Source organism: Pongo pygmaeus, chromosome 6 (assembly GCF_028885625.2).
Source record: "Pongo pygmaeus isolate AG05252 chromosome 6, NHGRI_mPonPyg2-v2.0_pri, whole genome shotgun sequence".
NCBI classification, from domain to species: domain Eukaryota; kingdom Metazoa; phylum Chordata; class Mammalia; order Primates; family Hominidae; genus Pongo; species Pongo pygmaeus.
In genome coordinates, this window is record NC_072379.2 from 114,643,955 (window position 1) to 114,664,223 (window position 20,269).

The 20,269-nt window shown below is 32.4% G+C and overlaps 1 protein-coding gene across 7 annotated transcripts in view; it reads right to left on the minus strand.

The window, feature by feature from the left end:
- TFEC (transcription factor EC) overlaps nucleotides 1-20,269 on the minus strand; it is a 273,116-nt gene that overhangs the window by 12,806 nt on the left and 240,041 nt on the right. For 6 of the 7 annotated variants that reach the window (XM_054495507.1, XM_054495510.1, XM_054495506.2 and 3 more), the window contains 3 exons: nucleotides 6,054-6,168; nucleotides 3,738-3,794; nucleotides 30-105 (listed from right to left, as the gene is read on the minus strand). In XM_054495507.1, the coding sequence (XP_054351482.1) occupies nucleotides 30-105; nucleotides 3,738-3,794; nucleotides 6,054-6,168 (248 nt within the window). Of the gene's footprint in view, nucleotides 1-29; nucleotides 106-3,737; nucleotides 3,795-6,053; nucleotides 6,169-17,596; nucleotides 17,722-20,269 lie in introns of those variants that run through there. The other variant, XM_054495512.1, reaches the window with a different exon arrangement.

A 20,269-nucleotide genomic window follows, 5' to 3' on the forward strand; every position in this document is an offset into this window, starting at 1 on the left:
ATTATTATAGAAATGATTATTGAACTCACGGATCATTAGACTTTGGAATAAGAGTGCCAAGCTCCTTGATTCGGTAATTAATATTATACCTTCTTCTTCTTTCAACTATTAAAGAAGAAATATTATTGATTATTCTCATTAATGTACAGTTCACTTTTGGTCAGCTGTAAACTTTCTTAATAATCTTTTAAAAACAATGGGCAAAAAACTTTCCATTTAGTCAAAAGATAATACTTCTCAAGAATAAAATAAAAATTCTTATTCTAAAAGTAAAGGTTTCAATATTAGAATTATAAATCTATGATTTACACTGTTTTAAAAACATTTTGTCACAAAACATTTTTAAAAATTCTTTAAAATACTATAATACTCATAATGAAATGTGTATAAGTATATGTTAATATGTATATCTGTTTGATTATTTCATACATTGGCAATTTGTCAGTCCATCAGGATTGTAATCATTTGAGGTCGTGCAACACTCTTTACTCTTCTCATATACTGTCCTCAAAGCCTAACGCAATGTTTAGCACATAGTAGGTCTGTGTATCCAATTAGACTCTATGACCTCCTTGAGGGCAGGGACCTAACTTACTTATTTTTGTATCACCAGAGAGCTTGACATATAAGAGGTGGTAAATAAATGTATATTGATTAGACTGTAAATTTATTTTTCTATTTTAGTTTCCAATAATATATAAATAAGTGGTTTTTATACTTTGGCACTCTTTAGACACACCTGGAAGGACTGTTAAAATAGATTTGCACCACACACTTAAAGATTCTAATTTTAGTGTGTCCTGGAAGTAGGGGGACAAGAGTGGGCAAGAATTTCCATTTCTAACAAGTTTCATGACGATGCTGATACTGTTTTTGTAGGGCCAATGCTTTGAAAACTACTGATATAAGCTCTCATTCAGAGACTGTTTTCTCTTTTTGCGTTTCCATACATTCATTGCTTATGGCAATTTTCTGAACATCGTAAATGTTCAACATACAATATATATCTGTCAAATTTCCTGTATTACTCTTCTCTAAGAGCAGTCTTCTACTCTATTCCTAATATCAAGAACCATAACATATACTTATACATGGTAAGTTTTTCAACAGATACGTTTAAAGCTTTCGGGGAAGTAAAGGTAGAAAAGAATATGAAGAAGAAGGAAAATATATTTTTTTAAATGTTGGAAAATACTTAAACAGTTCACATTTGAGAATTATGAACTGCTACTAGAAACGAGGAAAGTCATCAAAGACTATCAATTGCCTTGATGAACTTACTCTACAAAGCAAATTACATGAATGAATTTGACCTTTAGGAATAATACATTGTGATTCCTCTAAAATGAGAATATAATTGGTTCTGGTAAGAGTTTATTTTCCCTCTTCACCAGTCCTATTTCCCCTGTGCACATAATTCAAAAAACAGCAAAATGACACCACAAAAAACACTGACTAGAAAATAAAGGTAAAGCTAATAGAAACATATATACACACATATAATACATATATACTTATATAGAAATGTATATATATAACATATACATATATAAAATAAGAAGAATTTATTAATAATTTTGTGTCCACACACATTAACTCTTATAAGCCAGACTTTTAAATACAAGATGAAGAACAACTATGAAGGAAGTTCACAGTTTTTTTTCTCAAAATAAGGGACTGTTTCTGTCCTGTCACGTTCCTTTAAGATATTTTATTTAAATCTATCTTATGTAGAATGTCAGAACCTTCTTCTCTACTCTTCTTAGATAGTATCTATGAATTTTTAAATGGCTAATTATAATGAGAAATCTGGCTCCCCAACGGTGTTCATACCTAGTACTAGTTATTTGTAAAGGAGTCAAGTTTTAAGAAATTACTAAACTACTTCATGTCATGGCGGTTTCACTCTTCACAAAGTTTTTGACATATTCACTTAATCCTGTACTTAGATCCAGGCAAGAGAGGCTCTTACTCTGATCAATATTTAGAGGAAGCACTCTTGCCTTCTCTGACCATGCCTCTCTCCACTCAGCAAGGCAGCCACAGGGCCAAGGGAACCCTTCTAAACTATACTCTGGGTTATTGGCACAAGCAATTTCCTCCCTAATTCCCTGAGTTCACTTCCAGAGCCTGTGCAGGCCACCTCCCTAGGTCTATCCTCCTGAAGACGGAACATGACACCGGTGTGCTCACTGGAGGCCCCAGTTCTGACCAATGGGCAGTTGTTTGCAGGGCTGTATATGGAGCTTGAATGTACAGGACAGGGTGTTCACAGTCACCTTTGAGACCACTTGTAGCACAGAATGGAATAGGGGGTGCAGAAAGAAGAATGGGGGGCTGCAAGCTGAGAGCTGACATTGCCCTGCCCTGACATTTTCATGCCAAACTCCCATGAGCTGAAAATTCTAAATTCACTGCTGGCCTCCCGGTCTTTATGAAGAATGGAACATAATTTTATGTAAACTTCTGGTAAATTGGACTTCCTTTGTAATTTTGCTATGATCATCACAAGTTTTTAGGGTTTTTCTAGATTCATTCTATTTAAAACTTATAATTTTTTTAAGTGTTTGTTTCCTCCAAAAGCAAGATGATGTAGCAGGTGTATCTAGATTAAGAAACACTTTGATAATGGATATACAGGACACCATGTTACTCTACATTAAACGACTTGTTTAAGCTGCAGACACAGAAGAGAGAAGGTAGGATTAAGGTCAGTAATCGTTAAGTGACTAATTAAGAAAAAAGTCCATAGTTCCTCAATTTACTAATCCCTTCTCTCAACCATTAGCTCTCCCCACTCATAATCTGGACCAAAGTTATCTGCTCTGACACTAAAGCCCTTGAGAATAAAATCATTTCTCAGAGCACGTTATGACCACATGCCAGCTCTTGTCTTACAGTCACACACTCAGCAAACATCACTGTGACACAGGCAGGTGCTTTACGAACAGATGCAGGTTTCACAGGTATGTGTATACTCAATTTCAGCTAGCAATACATAAGGAAATTAGTCATTAGTTTTAGGAATTTGCAATATTTTATTTATTTTAATTTTATTCTACTCTGTTCTCAGTTTTTGATTTGGCTTCCAGAACGAAAAGGCTTCACACTCAATTAGTCAAGCTCACTTGAGACAGTTACACACTTAAGACATGACCAAGCATTCTAAAGCTCAGCCTCGCTGCCATCTACTTTTCTTGCCCGATTTCTCCATCTCATATGACCTGTTATCAGAGTCTAACTGACCCTTAGGAAGTCATGAAAGCTCTATTTGTTCCAGAGGTGAAATTCAGCACTGCAACACAGCAATGCCTTTCAGATAACATATCATTAAGAAAGGAGGAGCAAATTGACACAGAAAAATGAGAACCTGGAGTTATGTTTCTTATTATTTAAATGTTGTACATTTTCAAAAGTCACTTTTATCTCTTTAAACCTTTGAGTCAGTGAGTCACAACAGAATTCAAATGTAACCAAATGCACTCATCTCAGTCACAGGCAGCCTCCTTGGAAGTGAATGATCAAGGAGGGAATTCGAGATGTTTCATTTTGTGAAAATAGATAGCTTTTCTGAGAGTTCACATTGTTAATATTTCCCAAAATAAATCAAGTTGTATGTGTAATTAATTTTGGCCATCTGACATCAAAATACTTACGGAGTATAATAAAAGAACACACATCTTAACCTCTATGCATTTCCTTTTGCATTAATTTTACATGGAAAAATATATACTCACTGAGGTTGTGGTTGTCCTTTTTTTGTCTCTCTTTTGCTAAAGCTCTAGTGTCAGTTTCTGATCAAAAGAAAAATAATAAAAACCATGCTTAGTTCTATCTTAAAACCCCTCCAGGCAACATAATTCAGAACTCCTAGGTGAAAATAAAATATTATTTGCTCCAAAATGGTACAATAATATTTTTGATGCAAATATTCAGAAATTTGGAACACAGTACTCTTCAGTAAAAGGCAATGACAAAGATTTTAGGCTCTGGGATAATAAAAACTGAATTTATTTTCTGGCCCTCCATTTAATAGCCATGTGATCTATTGCCACACTTCTCTGTGTTTCAGGCTCTTCATCTGTAAAATGACTATAATACAATACCTACCTTAAAATCATTGTGATAACCAAAAGAAATATAGTACACAGAAAATATAGTATTCAATTATTATTTTCAGAATTTTGGATTCAGAAAGAAATTATTACAACCTAAATATTTTATTAGTAATTATTATTTCTACATCCCAGGAGTTGCAACTCACTATATTTCTCAAATATCCATATGAAACAATTCCACATTTTCTTCCAGTAAATGGCACTTCCCTGTATGTATGGTGTGGTTGTATTTATATGACCATCAACCTCTAGGATGGCCTACAATGATTCTTAATTTGTAGTATTCACACCTTGTAATTCCCTCCCACATTAAATAAATAAGGCTGACCTGTGAAGCCACTAGCTTGTTGTGGAAATGACTAGTATGGTATCCAAGGCTAGATAATCGGAGAAATTTTTTTTTAATTTTATTATTATTATACTTTTAAGTTTTAGGGTACATGTGCACAATGTGCAGGTTAGTTACATATGTATACATGTGCCATGCTGGTGTGCTGCACCCATTAACTCATCATTTAGTATTAGGTATATCAATCGGAGAAATTTTTAACTTTCACATTGGCATCTCTTTGATCTCTAGTTGTCATGTCATGAGGACACTCAAGCAACCCTATGAAGAAGTCCAAGTAGTCAGGAACAAAGACCACTTGCCAACAGGAAGCACTATCCTACAAGACCTTGAGTGAAACACCTCGGGAGTGCATCCTCCAGCCTCAGTCAAGTCTCAGGTGTCTGTACTTCTGGCTGACATCTTGACTACAGCCTCATAAGAGATTCTGGTCTGAACGAATTCACTAGGCCACTCCGGGATTCTTGATGCTCAAAGACTCAATGAGATTATAAATGTTTATTACTTTGAGATTATAAATGTTTATTACATCAAGTTGCTAAATTTCAGGGGTAATTTGTTGTTATGCAACAAAAATAATACAATATTATTAGAGTTATAGTTTAAAAAGTTCGTAAAATAATACATTTTATTTAAATGTATTTATTTAAAACTATAGTCATTAATTTTAGTCTGAATAATTTGGATGATAGACATTTTTGAATTATTGTTTGAGCTTTAAGAGTGGTCATGTTATATTTATTTAAAATTTTACCATGGTGTTTGAGCTCCAAACCAAAAGTTTATTGCAGAAATCTCAAGTGAATTTATTTACTTTATTCTTATGGAGAAACTAACACTGGACTTGTAAGTCAGGAAACCCTTACGTTGATCCAGTTCTGCCTGTAATCAGCTGTTACACCTTTAGGAAAGTAGCTCCTTTTACCCTGGGTTGATTTCCTTATTTCTTTTGGAAGAATTTGACTATGCTCCTATAATTTGAGTTGTAACAATTAAAATAAACTATTGAAAACTCAGGATTTATTTTCAATTAAGAAAATTAGATGTGAGTCTATCACGAAATCCATAAAACAAGCTAAAAAGAAAAAAAATCCAATATTTGTTTTTTATCAAATTCTGCATACAAAGAATAGAATCCACAAAACAAGCTAAAAAGAAAAAAAATCCAATATTTGTTTTTTTAATCAAATTCTGCGAAGAATAGACTAATTTCTCTAATTTATTATATCTCTTTGTAACCATGTTAATAAATGGCATCTATTTAATATAAAAATGAACCTATGTTAAATGAAGCTGTCTTTTATATATGTATGTATATAAGTGTGTGTATATACATGTATATATGTATACAAAACATATATGTGTATTTGCTCAATTTCCAAAATAATGAATCAATTCAGTCAAACTATAAGTTATTTTAACTTACTGCTTGATTATCATAGAAAGAAATGATGAATTTACTGTCTGCCTTCTTTTTTGTAATTGTTTTGTTATACTTCTAAAATTCTAGTTAGCATAATATATGTCACTCATAACTTATGTTATTAATAAAAATAAAAAGGGTAAAACTATAAAAGAAACATTACCTGTAATTTCTCTTTTCATTGGTAGACTACTTGGACAAGAAGCACTTGTAAGCCCCATGTTAATTGGTGAAATTCCTTGTTCACCACTATACACATCCAAAATACTTCCAGATAACTTAAGAGGAAAAAGGAAGAAAAGATTAATAAAAACGTTCGTGCAAATTGATATATTTAGTTACATATGTTACATTTTCCACTTTAAATGTGGCATTTTGTTAATAATAATTGCTAATTTGGGGCATTTTGCTTTTAAACAAGACAAGAGTATGCATTAACTTTTTAAAAATGCATTATAAAATGCTTACAGATAAGATGTGCTGAAAAAAGTTATATGTGTTTAAGCAAAAAGAGAAATCAGTTCATGTATGAAGGAAAATTCCTATTAATATTTACAAAGTTATGGAAGTTTGATCCAGCATATGACCTGGTTATAAATGGATGTAATTAAAAACATTATTTTGGACAAAAATCAATATACATCTTTGCAAAGCTGGAAAGTTCACCACATCCCACAAATTAGGTATAACGGTTGAACATTTTGGGAGCCTTCTTAATACCATCAGTGCTACCAGCAACTCACAGTCAAGAGGTGTTTTACACTGTTAATTAAATGAGAAACTATTCCCTTCCTGGAAGGCATACTTTTTCTCATTGTACACTTAATGTTCTAGATTATTATAAATATCCCAGCTGGTAACCAAAAGTAGTCTAAAACTACTTTTGCCTCTAGTGAATATAGGGTACATCCAATTATAGCAACACTGCAATTCTTGAACTGCTTCTTGGGGACAATTTTTCAGAAAACCAAGTTGCTTTATACACAATTCAAAATTGCACCAATTCATTAATCAAAGTTTGCTTATTGATTTGATTTCCCAAGAAAATCAAATTTAAGTAATATTCATATTTCAGGTTAATACTCATTATTCCAGAACAAGCTGCATTCACTATGCAGGATTTGAAATTTTAAGATATTTCCATTGTGAGTATCTTTCTTCCACTTTTGTGCAATAAATCAAGAGCTGAATAAGAAGCAATTTTTTTTATTTCCTCAATGACTAGGAATAAAACATACAATAAAACAATGCTTTAACAAGTCTTCATGAAGAATCTAACTTCACAACCCACTTTTTGCAAAACTCCAATTCAATTTGAGAGAACTGATAAAATCAGACTGGAAGTAAATATGAAGAAAGGACATATTATGTCCAAAATTAGTTTCTGAGATAATAATCTATTATAGTATATATAATAAATGTTGTATATACCTGAAGGGAAAAATTTGAAAACACAGTTGAAATCACGTCAGTTTATATGCATATCAATAAGGACATTTTAGACTTATATGGCTCTCAGATGTGTTTTTTCATATTTTTTCATTATTAACTCTATTAGGACTCTTCACGTTTACTTTATATAAACTTAATTGTAAGAGAATTTTTGCTTTATGGGTCTTGGAAGGGAGCCATAAAGGCCAGCTATTGAAGTCATCAGCTATTTCTCCTCAATTTTCTCATCTGTAAAATAGGGACAAAGTTGAGCAAATTAGGCAGACAATGTGTGTTAGTAGCAAATAAATACAATTATTCTTTGGAAAAAATCCAAAAAGCAGATGTTTTTCTAAGATGTGACTCACTTAGCCATACTTTTTAAAGTGTACATTTTCCAAGGTCATTTTTGAAAGGCCTGTTGGTTATGAGCTGAGGCATCACCAGCTTGAATTGCACATTTCCACTGTGCCTTTGAGAAGCATAACGGACACATTGAACAAAAAGGGAGTAAGGGGGACAGAACTAGGAAAAGGGCACTTTCCCTCTGAAGAGCTTGAATTCAGATGGATTTCAATGAAGAAATGGCAAGTTGCAGAAATGTTAAGGAAGAAAAGGAGCCATATTACAGATATACTGCAACAATAAAGTAAGAGGTTCCTAACTATAGCATTTCCTTGCCTCCATATTACCTAGTCAGACAGCACCCAGTGCATTATTCCTTAGAAATGGGGTCTAAATTCTGATAATGAATCTAATCCTGCTGAACTGTAGCCATATTGCATATTCTTCTGATCTTGGTTATTGTCTAATTTATGCCCTAAAGCACAATAATTAATATCCTATTTAATTTTATGCTGTAGGTACTTCTCTATTTCATGTAAATGGCTAATCACTTTTTGAATATCATTAAACAATTGAGTTCAGTTTCAAAGTGTGTAGTACACTTCATGTAACCTAAAGTGCATTTTCTCCATTAAAAGATGTAAGAGTCCAGTGTTAGTGAAAATGTACAGATTGCATTCACCTGTGAAAAAGCTTACAAAGAAAACTTATATCAACCTTTGTCAAAGGTATAAGTAACTTAGGTAATAAGGTCCAAGTTTTAACTTAGTTTTGTAGATCAGTAGGCAAATGAATACCTATTTTATGAAGAAATATTTATTACGATATTCTTAAAAGTTTGCTTTCTCAGTAAAGCAAAATCTTTATTGTGACAATATGCAAACATATTATTATTAACAAAAAATTCACAAACTTTAAAGACATAAAATAAATAATTTATTATAAAATCCAGTCAACAAAGTGAGAGAGAAGGCCTGATAAAGCAGAGTCTACTTCTCTATAAGGCAATACTTCTTTCTGACAGAAAAAAGTGAACTCCTGATCTGAGGTGAGGAGTGATTGACAGTAGTAGTTTCCTGGTATCAGAGGCTCTTCGCCTTAGATTTTATTCACATCTCCACTACTGAGGTCATAGGGACTGAAACAAATGGAGTCTAACCTTTCTACATATATACTACTTTCTACATATACACCTTTCTACATATACACTGCTATCTACAGTAACTAATATTTCCTGAAGAAAATGAGCTAGCAGGTCAAAATATCAAAACATTTGAGGAAAATGACTATTTCAAAATTAAGGCAACAAACAACATTATAAATAACATCAAAGGTATTTGTAATAACTTCTAACATAAAATAATAAACAGTAAACATAATGATCGAAGAGACCAAGGAGAAATGAGAGATATGAGAAATAGAACGCTTAGAAAAAAAATCCTATAGAGTGGAAAAATAACATAATGGAAACAATGAAAAAGGAATAAAACAATTGGTAAAATATAAAGCCAAATTTTTAAAGTAATCTCCCAGGAAGATAAGGAAAAGGACTAAAAAATAGAACATATGAAAGAACACCTAAACAATACAGGGAATAGAATTATTAGAACTAAATTACAGATAACAGGAGTTTCAAAAAGAGAGAAAAATAATATTGGAAGAAAGAAAGAATTTTTTAAAGTAATGGAGACACATTTTAAAGAATTAATAATTATCAATGGACCACAGTGTTTTATTTCACCTTAAGTCATCATTATTTTATTTTCATTTAAAAATCAAAGTGTTTATAGAATGACTAATAAGAATGACAGAAAAGACCTACATTCAGATATATTATACTAAAATGAAATAATATACAATAATAAAGAGAAAAAATCTAAAAGCCTAGAAAGAAAGATTGTGTACAAAGAACAAAAGTCCAATTAATATAAGACTTTTCAATAGCAAAATTGAATGGAAAAATAAAACAAATCTGTATTTTAAAACACTGAAAGAAAATAAAACGAAGTTTTATAGTTTTATATCCAGCTCAAATGTCATTCACACATGAGGCCATGATAAAAAATATTCTTAGGCATACAATGCTTAAGAAAGTGCATCCCATAAAGACTAACACTGGAAAAAGTTGGGGTGAAATGCTTAAATAAGTAGAGATATTTAATGAATACGCTCGAAAATATAAAATAAAATTGATCATATATCTTGGTAAAGTGATTGTGGAATAAATAATGGCAATGGATCCAAGATCAAAGATTAAGTGAAACACATAACCATGTAACTCGATCTAGATAATATCAGCATAATTGGGTTGCTGTCGCAGGGAAGCCAAAGGATGTGAAAGTGGTAAGAATGTATTAAGGAGAAACTTAAAAATGGGGCACAAAAATGAATTAAGACGAGCAAGTGAAAACATATCAATAATAATAATTGATCTAAATAGGTCAGACTCCCTAGGTAAAGGGTTGACAGATAAAGTAAGAAAACAGGGACTAGATACAAGTATCTTATGAGAGACATATCCACACAGTAAAAGGACACATAAAGATTAAAACTTAAAGAATGGAAAAAGACATATCCAGCAAATGATATCCATGGGGAAGCTGATGTAGCTATATTAATATCAGAAAAAAGGGCTTTCACGTTAAAAAATCATTAGGGATAATGAGTCACTATTCCTAAAAGGTATAACAATTACAAGCATGTGTGCTTCTAATAAAATAACCTCCAAATATGTGAAACAAAATGTTTAGAACTACAAGGGGAAATGAATAAATACACCAAAATAGTGGAAGACTTTAACACACATCTCCTCATTTTTGAAAAGTCAAGCAGACAAAAATAATCAGTAATGGTATAGAAGATTGGAACAATAAATGTTAAATCTCAGCTCAATAGACTTGTATATAGTTTTACATGAAGAAATAGTGAATACAGTTTTCTCAAGTACATATGGAACATATACAAAAACTGACTAGGTGCTCAGTCAAAAGAAACCCTCAACACATTTCATAGAGTATCTGATTGCCAAAATATTTTGAAATTTTAGAAAATTGTTAAAAACCTCAAAGTTTAAGATGAAATCATACTGGAATTTTAAAATACAACAAAGATAAAACACATGTAAAAAATGTCTAGAATATGGCAAAACAATGCTTTAAAGAAAATTCATAGCCTTAAATAATAAATGATAAAAATAGATTCATTTTTGAATTATATAAATTAACCATCATTCTTTAAAAAATAGGGGAAAATAACCAAATAAATCCAAAGAAACTAGAATAGATAATATAATAAAATAAGGCCATAAATCAGTGAAGAACAAAACAATACAATGATAGATTCATAAACCAAAGGTTGTTTTTGTTTGAAAAAAAATTAACAAGATTGACATGCTTCTAGCAAAACTGATTAAATGAATAACATTTCAAATGAAAGGATAAAGTAACAACAGTACGTTAGATTTAAAAGGTAATAAGTTTCTCCACTAAGATTAGAAGCAAGATAAGGATGCCTATTTTCACTACTTCTATTCAACACAGTATTGTAAGTTTAGGTGAGAATAACTAGGCAAGAAAAAGTAACAAAAGCTATCCATATCGGAAAGGAATAAATGAAATGATCTCTGCTAACTGTTGACACGATCTCATATTAAGAAAACCCTCCCTAAGATTCTACACTTATACACACACATGCACACATGCACATACACCATCAAACTGTGTGCTGATTTTATGTACTGCAGCTTAGCTGAATTCATTTATTAGCTCAAAAATCAGTTGCATTTCTACACATGAACCACGAACAAACTGAAAAAGAAATTAAGAAAACTATTCCATTTAAATAGCATCAATAGGAATGAAATACTTAGGAATAAACTTAAACTGAGAAGCAAAAGGCTTATACACTGAAAACTAAAAAATACTGCCGAATGAAATGAAAGAAATCATAAATAAGTGGAAAGGCATTTTGTGTTCATGGATGAAAAGAAATAATATTGTAACATTGCAATACTATCTAAAGCAGTCTAAAACTCAATACAATTTTTATCAAATTCCAACTGCATTTTTTAAAGAAATAGAAAAATGCATTTTAAATTCACATGAAATCTCAAGGGACCCTGCATAATCAAAACAATCTTGTGAAAGAACAAAGTTGGAGCACTCACACTTCTAGATTTCAAAACTTATTACAAAGCTGCAGTTATCTAAATCTGTGCTAGTGTGAGTCTGACAATAAGATGTATAGACCTAGGGAGTATAATAGCAAGTCCAGAAATAAACTCTCTCTATTTTATGGTCAAATGATTTTTGACAAAGGTGCCAAGACCACTCAGTGGGGAAAGGAATTCTTTTCAACAAATGGTGTTGGGAAAAACTGGCTATCATCATGTAAAAGAATGAAGTTAGATGTTTACCTAACACCACATACAAAAATTAACTCAAAATGGATCAAATACATAAATATAAGAAAAAATCTATAAAACAACCCTCACAATGAGAGAAGCTACTAGCAGATCATGTATTTCTTAAGAGATTAAGATCCAGAATATATACATAAAAATAAATCTTAAACTCAACAACAAAAACTAACAACCCAATTTCATTTATTTATTTTATTATACTTGAAGTTCGAGGGTACATATGCACAACGTGCAGGTTGTTACATAGGTATACATGTGCCATGTTGGTTTGCTCCACCCATAAACTCGTCATTTACATTAGGTATTTCTCCTAATGCTATCCCTCCCCCAGTCCCCCTCCCCCTGACTAGCCCCGGTGTTTGATATTCCCCACCCTGTGTCCATGTGATCTCATTGTTCAACTCCCACTTCTGAGTGAGAACACGCAGTGTTTGGTTTTCTGTCCTTGTGATAGTTTGCTTAGAATGATGACAACCCAATTTTCAAAATGGGCAAAAGACTTGAATAGACATTTCTCCAATTAAGATATATACAAATGGCCAATAAGCACACGAAAAGATGCCCAATATCACTAGTCATTAGGAAAATGCAAATCAAAGCTACCATGTAATACTTCAATCTTATTAAGATGGCTAATATCAAAAGAAAAATTGAGGAGTGCTGGTGGGAATGTGAAATGGTGCAGCCATTGTGGAAAGAAGTATGGAAGTTCCTCAAAAGTTAAGTATAGAATTAACATATGATCCAGTAACTTCACTTCTAAGTATGTATCCAAAAGAATTGAAAGCAGGCACTTAAACAGATAATTGTACACCAGTGTTCATATTAGCATTATTTACAATAGTCAAATGTCCATCAACAGATGAATAGATAAATAAAATGTGGTGTATACACATAATGGAATAGGCTTAAAAAGGAATGAAATTCTGATGAATGCTGCAACATGGGTGAAATTTGAAAAAATTATGCTAAGTGAAATAAGCCAAACACAATAGGATATATGTTGTATTATTTTACTTATATGAGGTACCTAGAATAGTGAAATTCATAGAGACAGAAAGTGGACCAAAGTTATCAGTATCTGGAGATTCAGAGATAAGGGGAGCTATTGCTTAATGAGTACAGAGTTTTTATTTGGGATATTGATAAAGTTTAGGAAATGGATAGTGGTGATGGTTACACATTATGAATGTACTTAATGCCTTTGAATTGTACACTTAAAAATGTTTAGAATGGTAAATTTTATGTTACATATATTTTACCCCAATATAAAAACACAATGGGATATACTACCAACAGGGAGCAAGATAAGGATGCTATTTTCACTACTTCTCTTCAACATAGTATTGTAAGTTTTAGCCAGAATAATTAGGCAAAAAAAAAAAGCAACAAAAGCTACCCACATTGGAAATAAATAAGTGAAATGATCTATGTTCACAGTTGACAAAATTTGCCATTGATTGTAAATGCTTAGACAAAATGCAAAATTTTCTAGAAAAATATTACTTAGTAAATGTAATTACTGACTGAAGAAGTAATTAATAGTGGTAATCGTATTATGATTACTGAAGAATCAAAAGAAACTTTAAACATACTTCATAAGGAAAATATCTGAACTAGATACTTTTATGGGGAAAAGTATCATATTTTCAAGAAATATATCATGCCATTTTGTAAAAATGCTTCCAAACAACTTTAAAGGCAAGTGGGAATATGTCCCAATTCATTGACACCAAAATCATATAAAGACATTAGAGGAGGAAAAATTATAGGCCCGTTTCACTCATTATTATAAATATTTAGCAAAATATTATTAACACTTTGAATTCAAAAACTATAAATAAGATAATTTGCCACCACCAAGTTTGGTTTCCCGTAAGTGTATTTTATAATTTAAAAGAGAAAAAGAATCTATGATCATCTCAACAAATTCAGAAAAAGCATTTGATAAAAGTTAATCCCATTTATTATAAAACTCAGTTTGTTAGGAATAGAATTTTTGTAATTTGATAAATAATATGTCTGAAACTTTAAGGCAAACATCCTAATTAATTATTCCCATCAAAATCATTCCTTTTGACGTTCAACTTTGCATTTGAAATTCTAGCCAAGGTAATAAGGTAAGAGAAGAAAAGTGATATGTTCACAGTATCAGTCTATTTCTTCATGCAGAATATAGTATTAAGAGAAAACATTTAAGTTACAAAATGTCACACACAGCTTGATATCCTTTATATATACAAAGTTAAAAACAACTAAGATAAAAACAAGTTGATCATGTTTTCTTAGCCCAATGCATGGTAGACTAGCAAAGGAGAAAGAACAGACAAGGCCAATGCTGTCAAGTGTGATAACTGTAGAAATGACGGTAACAATTTCACAATGCTGCCAGATTTTTTTTTAAATGCCTAACTGGAGTTTTCTGTATAGTTTTAAATTAATTAAGTTTTAACTGATGTTGATATGAAAGTAATTCTACACATAAGGTATATATTTCATAAACTTTTTTGGATAAGACCAGTAAATAGTTTGACATAGTATTTCTTACCTACAAAAATTCTACCACAGTAATAGCTTCTTAAAGGGAATTTTTCCTACCTCTTCAGGCTTAGATATTCTGATTCTGTTCATCAAATTTGTTACTCTTAATCTCCTACTCTACTACTGTGTAAAGATGCTGATTTAATTACATGTAGAATGATTCTATACAAAATTGTGAAACACTGTTTACCATATACCCTTATCCTCTAAATGGAATGCTTAAGGATCAAAGTTTCAATTACACATTTGCTTACTGTTAGGATAAGGAATTGTGTGCATTTGTCTCACATTTTATCAAAATAGCGCCTTTTTTTTAGTTGAAGTTACTAATGTCTCCAAATTGCAATTTTAAGTCTGGAAGAAAAGACAGTGAAACTTTTATTCAAATTCAGTGCATTGGCAACATATTTTTGAGACAATATATGTTTTCATAACCCTAGAAAAATATAGCTTTGTCTTTGTTTAAAATCAGTGCTGCCCTATAAGAAAATAAAATCTGGGTCCAAAATTATTGTAGAAATATCTAAGTAAAATTAACCTCTGAAAATGTTTATATATCCGTCTATTCTTATCAGGACAAATACAGGACAACATAAATAATCTGACCTGAATTCCACATATGCTTTTTCTACTGTTTTGGCCTCTTCCCTCTTCATATTTTATATCTGATCTATCCCTCAGATATGACTTTTTAAGAGCTATTTCTCAGTTTGAAAATTCTTCCCTATTCTCATATTTCAAGATCCTCACGGCCCTAAGCCTAAATTATGTTCCCTGCCACTAGTATTTCTTCATCTCTCTCAATTAACTACCACTACCCCTCCCAGACTAACTCATAGTTTAAAAATACAACTTCCTTCTGCTTTCTCCCAGTCAAAAAATCTGAAATCTAAAATCTTTCTGCCTTAACTCACGTATGAAGCCCAAATTCTTGCGTTTAGTTTTCAAAATCTCGCTGCATGGCCCCACTTTCTCTATTCGACATTATTTCCCACTACTCTCAAGATGAAAGATTTCTTACCACCACATGTAAACATACTGTGCCCATGGCTCTCAACAATAGACTTCAAACCCTAGGGGGAGGGAGGGTGTGAGGGGGAAGAATGTTACTGCAAGGAATCTGGGAATTTCTATATGGGGAATTTTTTTTAAGAAGATAATAAAATACAAGCATGATCCTAACATATGTGCTATGCCATAGACAGCTGAGTATTTATTACATACCAGGTATTAAACCAAGCATGTTTCATAATAATAATTTAAATAACTATATCTCAGGTAATCTTTATAACAACTCTAGTATTATAATTGTCATTTTAAACATAAAATAATTGAAGCTCTAAGAAATGAAATCATCATTTCATGATCATATAGCTTTATAAAGAAGTAGAGAGCTTGGATTCAATCCAAGGAATGTCTAACACAATGTCTGGATTCTTTATGATCTACCCTATAGGTAGAAGGGCCTTGCCTTTAAAACTTTTATTCTTAAGTGTTTTGAGTACTAAAAAAAGTTACAAGGCATTGGATTTAATTTTTCTCAGTTTTATTCTTTCCCACTGCTGTTTTCTGCACTACCAATGTCCCCATTCCTTCAATAAGCATCCAAATCTAAGGCTCAACTTTGGGTAGGCCCTCTCCAGCACTCTTCCTCAGGCCAGCCTGGTTTATTTTTCCTTTCACCCTAATAATATGGGGCTAACAAACTTGCAATACATTTTCTAATTGAACTTAAATTAATTGCTTTATCATTCTCCATTTTTATTCACTCAGCAAGAGAAAAGGCATTATAGTATATATTTACCGTGTTCCTGAAAATGGATTATATATGTAAAGCTAAGAATCTCCGGATATATATGTGTATATACATATACATATATATATAATGTCCTAGATAATTTCATTATAAATACAAAAATGTAAAAAAGTTTTACATATAGTCACATATTATATTTCCAGATAATTTATTAGTAGAGATAACAAAAGGAAAAAATACCTTACATGTATGTGTCTGTGCACTATCATATATTTAATGTGAGTGTCCAGGGAAACTGAGGGAGTATTTTGAGTTGTTTGGATCCTATATTGTGTTTTTTCTGAAAACATTCATTGTGACCTTAAAATGGTAAAAGATTAGATAGAATAACTGTAGACATAAAAGGAAAATAAACTTCATGTATAAAGAGGATCACTGTAGGAGAGCCTAGAGTGCACGATGCAAGCAAAAAATTGGCGTTTGAAAGATTATTGTCTTTCCTTTTGGGTGTTTATTAATGTAGATGCAGTAAACAAGGTCTTTATAGTTTCATGACACACACCATTAATATTCCTCCAAATTTGTTTTCTTGGCTACTGAAGCAGAGGTATACAGTTTAAATGACATGCACTGAATAGAGAAATCCCACTGTGTTATTGCTGTTATTATTTTTGTCCTAGTATGACATATGTAAATACAATGTGTTGAGCTGGAGTAGGAGATCCTTGTCCTTGGTGAGTTGGTTTATACGTATAGTGGCAGATTATCTGGAAATATAATATGTGACTATATACAATAATAGAAAAGATAAAGTACAAAACAAAGAATGATAATTTATAAATACTTTTGCATCATGCATATTATATACATATGATCTATTTAGTAATAAATAAATGAAAACAACTAATTTAATGTAAACACTGCAACAATTAGTTTGAAACCCTCATCTTTTGATTAAAAAGTAAAAATAAACATGAGTTTTAATATTTTTTACTAAATATACTGTTATAATTGTTTTACTATAGTCCAGAGCACTAAAAATAATCTTGTAAGTAAACACGCTTGTCAATATAGCAGAATATATTTTATGCGTTTCAAAGCTCAGTGTTTACATACCTTATTTTATTGACTGTAAGTTTATAAAGTTTAAATTTAGTATTTAAGGTGGTTTCATCTCCAAACACTGAAAGAATTCCAAAATATACTTGCTCACCAGTTTTAACTTTGAAGTGTCTATAACCTTCACAATAGCAATGGTTTTCTCTTTCTCCTTCATCATTTTCTTTTCCTTAAACTTGCAAATAATAACCAAGAGAACTGTGCAGAAACTTCTACACTAAAGTGAACTTTGGTTCTTCTTTGGACTTTAAGACTAATCTTGTCTAGATTGTGATTGACAAAAGCTTGCTCACTGATGTTATGCAGTCCTTTCAAGTTCCAACCAAGCACAGGGGGTTGTTAATATTTACTCATTCCTCGTCTCTGGAATGATCTTGAACTATAACAGTTTACTTAGACAACCAAATGCCACCAGCATTTACAGACACTTGATTGAAAAAATACCTATATATGTTAAAAGAAATGAGTTACTATGCACAACCACGTCTCTGAAAGAAAGGGGTGAAACTAAGACCAAAGGGTGTAAATAATACACAGATCTAAACCCAGAGGCTAAGCAATCATTCAGGTGGAGTGTGCCAGATGATAAGATCTGTCTCAGACCCCTTCAAATCATAGGATTCTATAGTTCTATGAAATGGCTACTTCCCTGGGACCGCTGGCACAGCAGAATGGGTAGGATAGTTGCACTGGTTTCATGCAGGGCTGGATTCAAGGCCCTACTTTGCCATTCATTAACTATATGAACTTGGGCAAGTTACTGAACTTCTCTAAGCTTCTTTCCTCATTTGTAAAATTTTAATAGGCAATAACAGTCTCTATCTCATAGGTTTGTTGTGAAATTAAATGTAGTTTTTCACTGAAGGTATTTTGCATAATTCTTGTCGCCTAGTAAGTAACCAATGCATGGTAGCTATTATTATTATTGTCTTTATTCTTGTTGCAGTAGTACCATGCTACTGCAACAAGAATAAAGTATTCCTGAATAGGAATTATAATGAAAACAATTATTTCAATACTATGTGTGAATTTTAGTCATTTATTTAACATGCATTTGCTGAGCACCTGTGATGTGTTAGTCACTATGCCGGGTACTAACAACAAAACAGGCTACTGTTTTAGGCTCCAGAGACACAGCAGTAAATGAGACAGACAAAATCCCTGTCTTCAAGGGGTTTGCATTCTACAGGGGGAAGCACAGAATAAATAGGTAAATGCAGTGATAAATAAGATCATTTGTGTTACACTACTCATAAGTCAGAGGGTAAATAAAATAAGACATTGATTTGAGGAGTCATGGAGTAGGGTCTTATAGTTAGGGTAATTGTGGAAGGCCCCTTTGACAAGCTGACATTGACTAAAGATCTGAATCATAAAGAGGTAACCATGCAAAGATTTGAGACAAAAGCATTCCAAACTAAGAAAAGGAAGTGCAATGGTTGTAAGATGATAATATTCCTGTCATGTTTAAGGAGGAGAAAGGATGCCACTGAATCCAGACCCTGAAGTCAAAGGGAAGTGCTGACTATAATAAAGTGTCTGGATTATATTCTGAGTATTTCAGAAAGCTAATAAAATGTTAAGCAAGGAGAAACAGGATCTGATTATTTCTTTAGGAAGATTATTCTGGCTGTTCTGTGAAGAACAGCTGTAAGGGGACAAAATGTAGCAGGAAAGCTAGGTCAGAGCCTGTGGCTGTAGTGAGAGACGATGGAACATGTTTTACAAGAGGACATGATAGGAAGCTGTGAGATTCTGGAAATCTTGGATGTGGATTACAAAAACATATTGATAGATGTGGGTATGGGAGTAAGAGAGAGAAAAGCAAAGAATGACCATTTTTGTTTGTTTCTTTCACATCAACTAAAAGCAGATTTTGGAGGGAGGACTTCTTTTCAGCCATGTTATGTTTAAGATATCTGTTAGAACCACAAGAGATATCAAGTAAACAGTAGAATATATAAGTCTGGCATATAGGGGATTGATCTAGGCTAGAGATGTGTTGATGTTACCTATAGGACATGTATTGATATATGAGAAAAGAGGACCAAAGACTGAGCCTTAGGACACTCCAGAATTTAGACATCTGTGAGAGGAAAAAGAACCAGTAAAATGAGTGAAAAATCAGAGAATCCACAGAATCCCAGATAGCTCTTCAAGAAGAAGGAAGTGGTCAACCATGTCAAATGCCACTAAGAAGCCAAGTCAGGTGACAATGGAGAATTTGCTACTGGATTAGTTTGCTATTGATTGCTATTGATTGGCTTGCTATTGGTTTGCTATTGATTGGTTTTCAGAGCCCTTTTAGAATTGTGAGGAAAAAAGCCCTATTGGAGAGGAGAGAACGAGAGGGAAGGAAGTCGAGGCAGGGAGAAAATGGGGGCAGTGAGTTTTTTTGTGTGTGTATGTAAAGGAGTCATGAAATAGCCTAGTAGCCAGAGAGGAAATGTGTTTAAAGGGTGCGGTTTGGTTTGGTTTGCTTTTAGTGAGTGTTATTAAAGACTGATAATGAACAATGAGAACACATGGACACAGGAAGGGGAACATCACACTCTGGGGACTGTTGTGGGGTGGGTGGAGGGGGGAGGGATAGCTTTAGGAGATATACCTAATGCTAAATGATGAGTTAATGGGTACAGCACACCAGCATGGCACATGTATACATATGTAACTAACCTGCACATTGTGCACATGTACCCTAAAACTTAAAGTATAATAATAATAAAATTTTTAAAAAAGCAAAAAAAAAAAGACTGACAAATGCTGA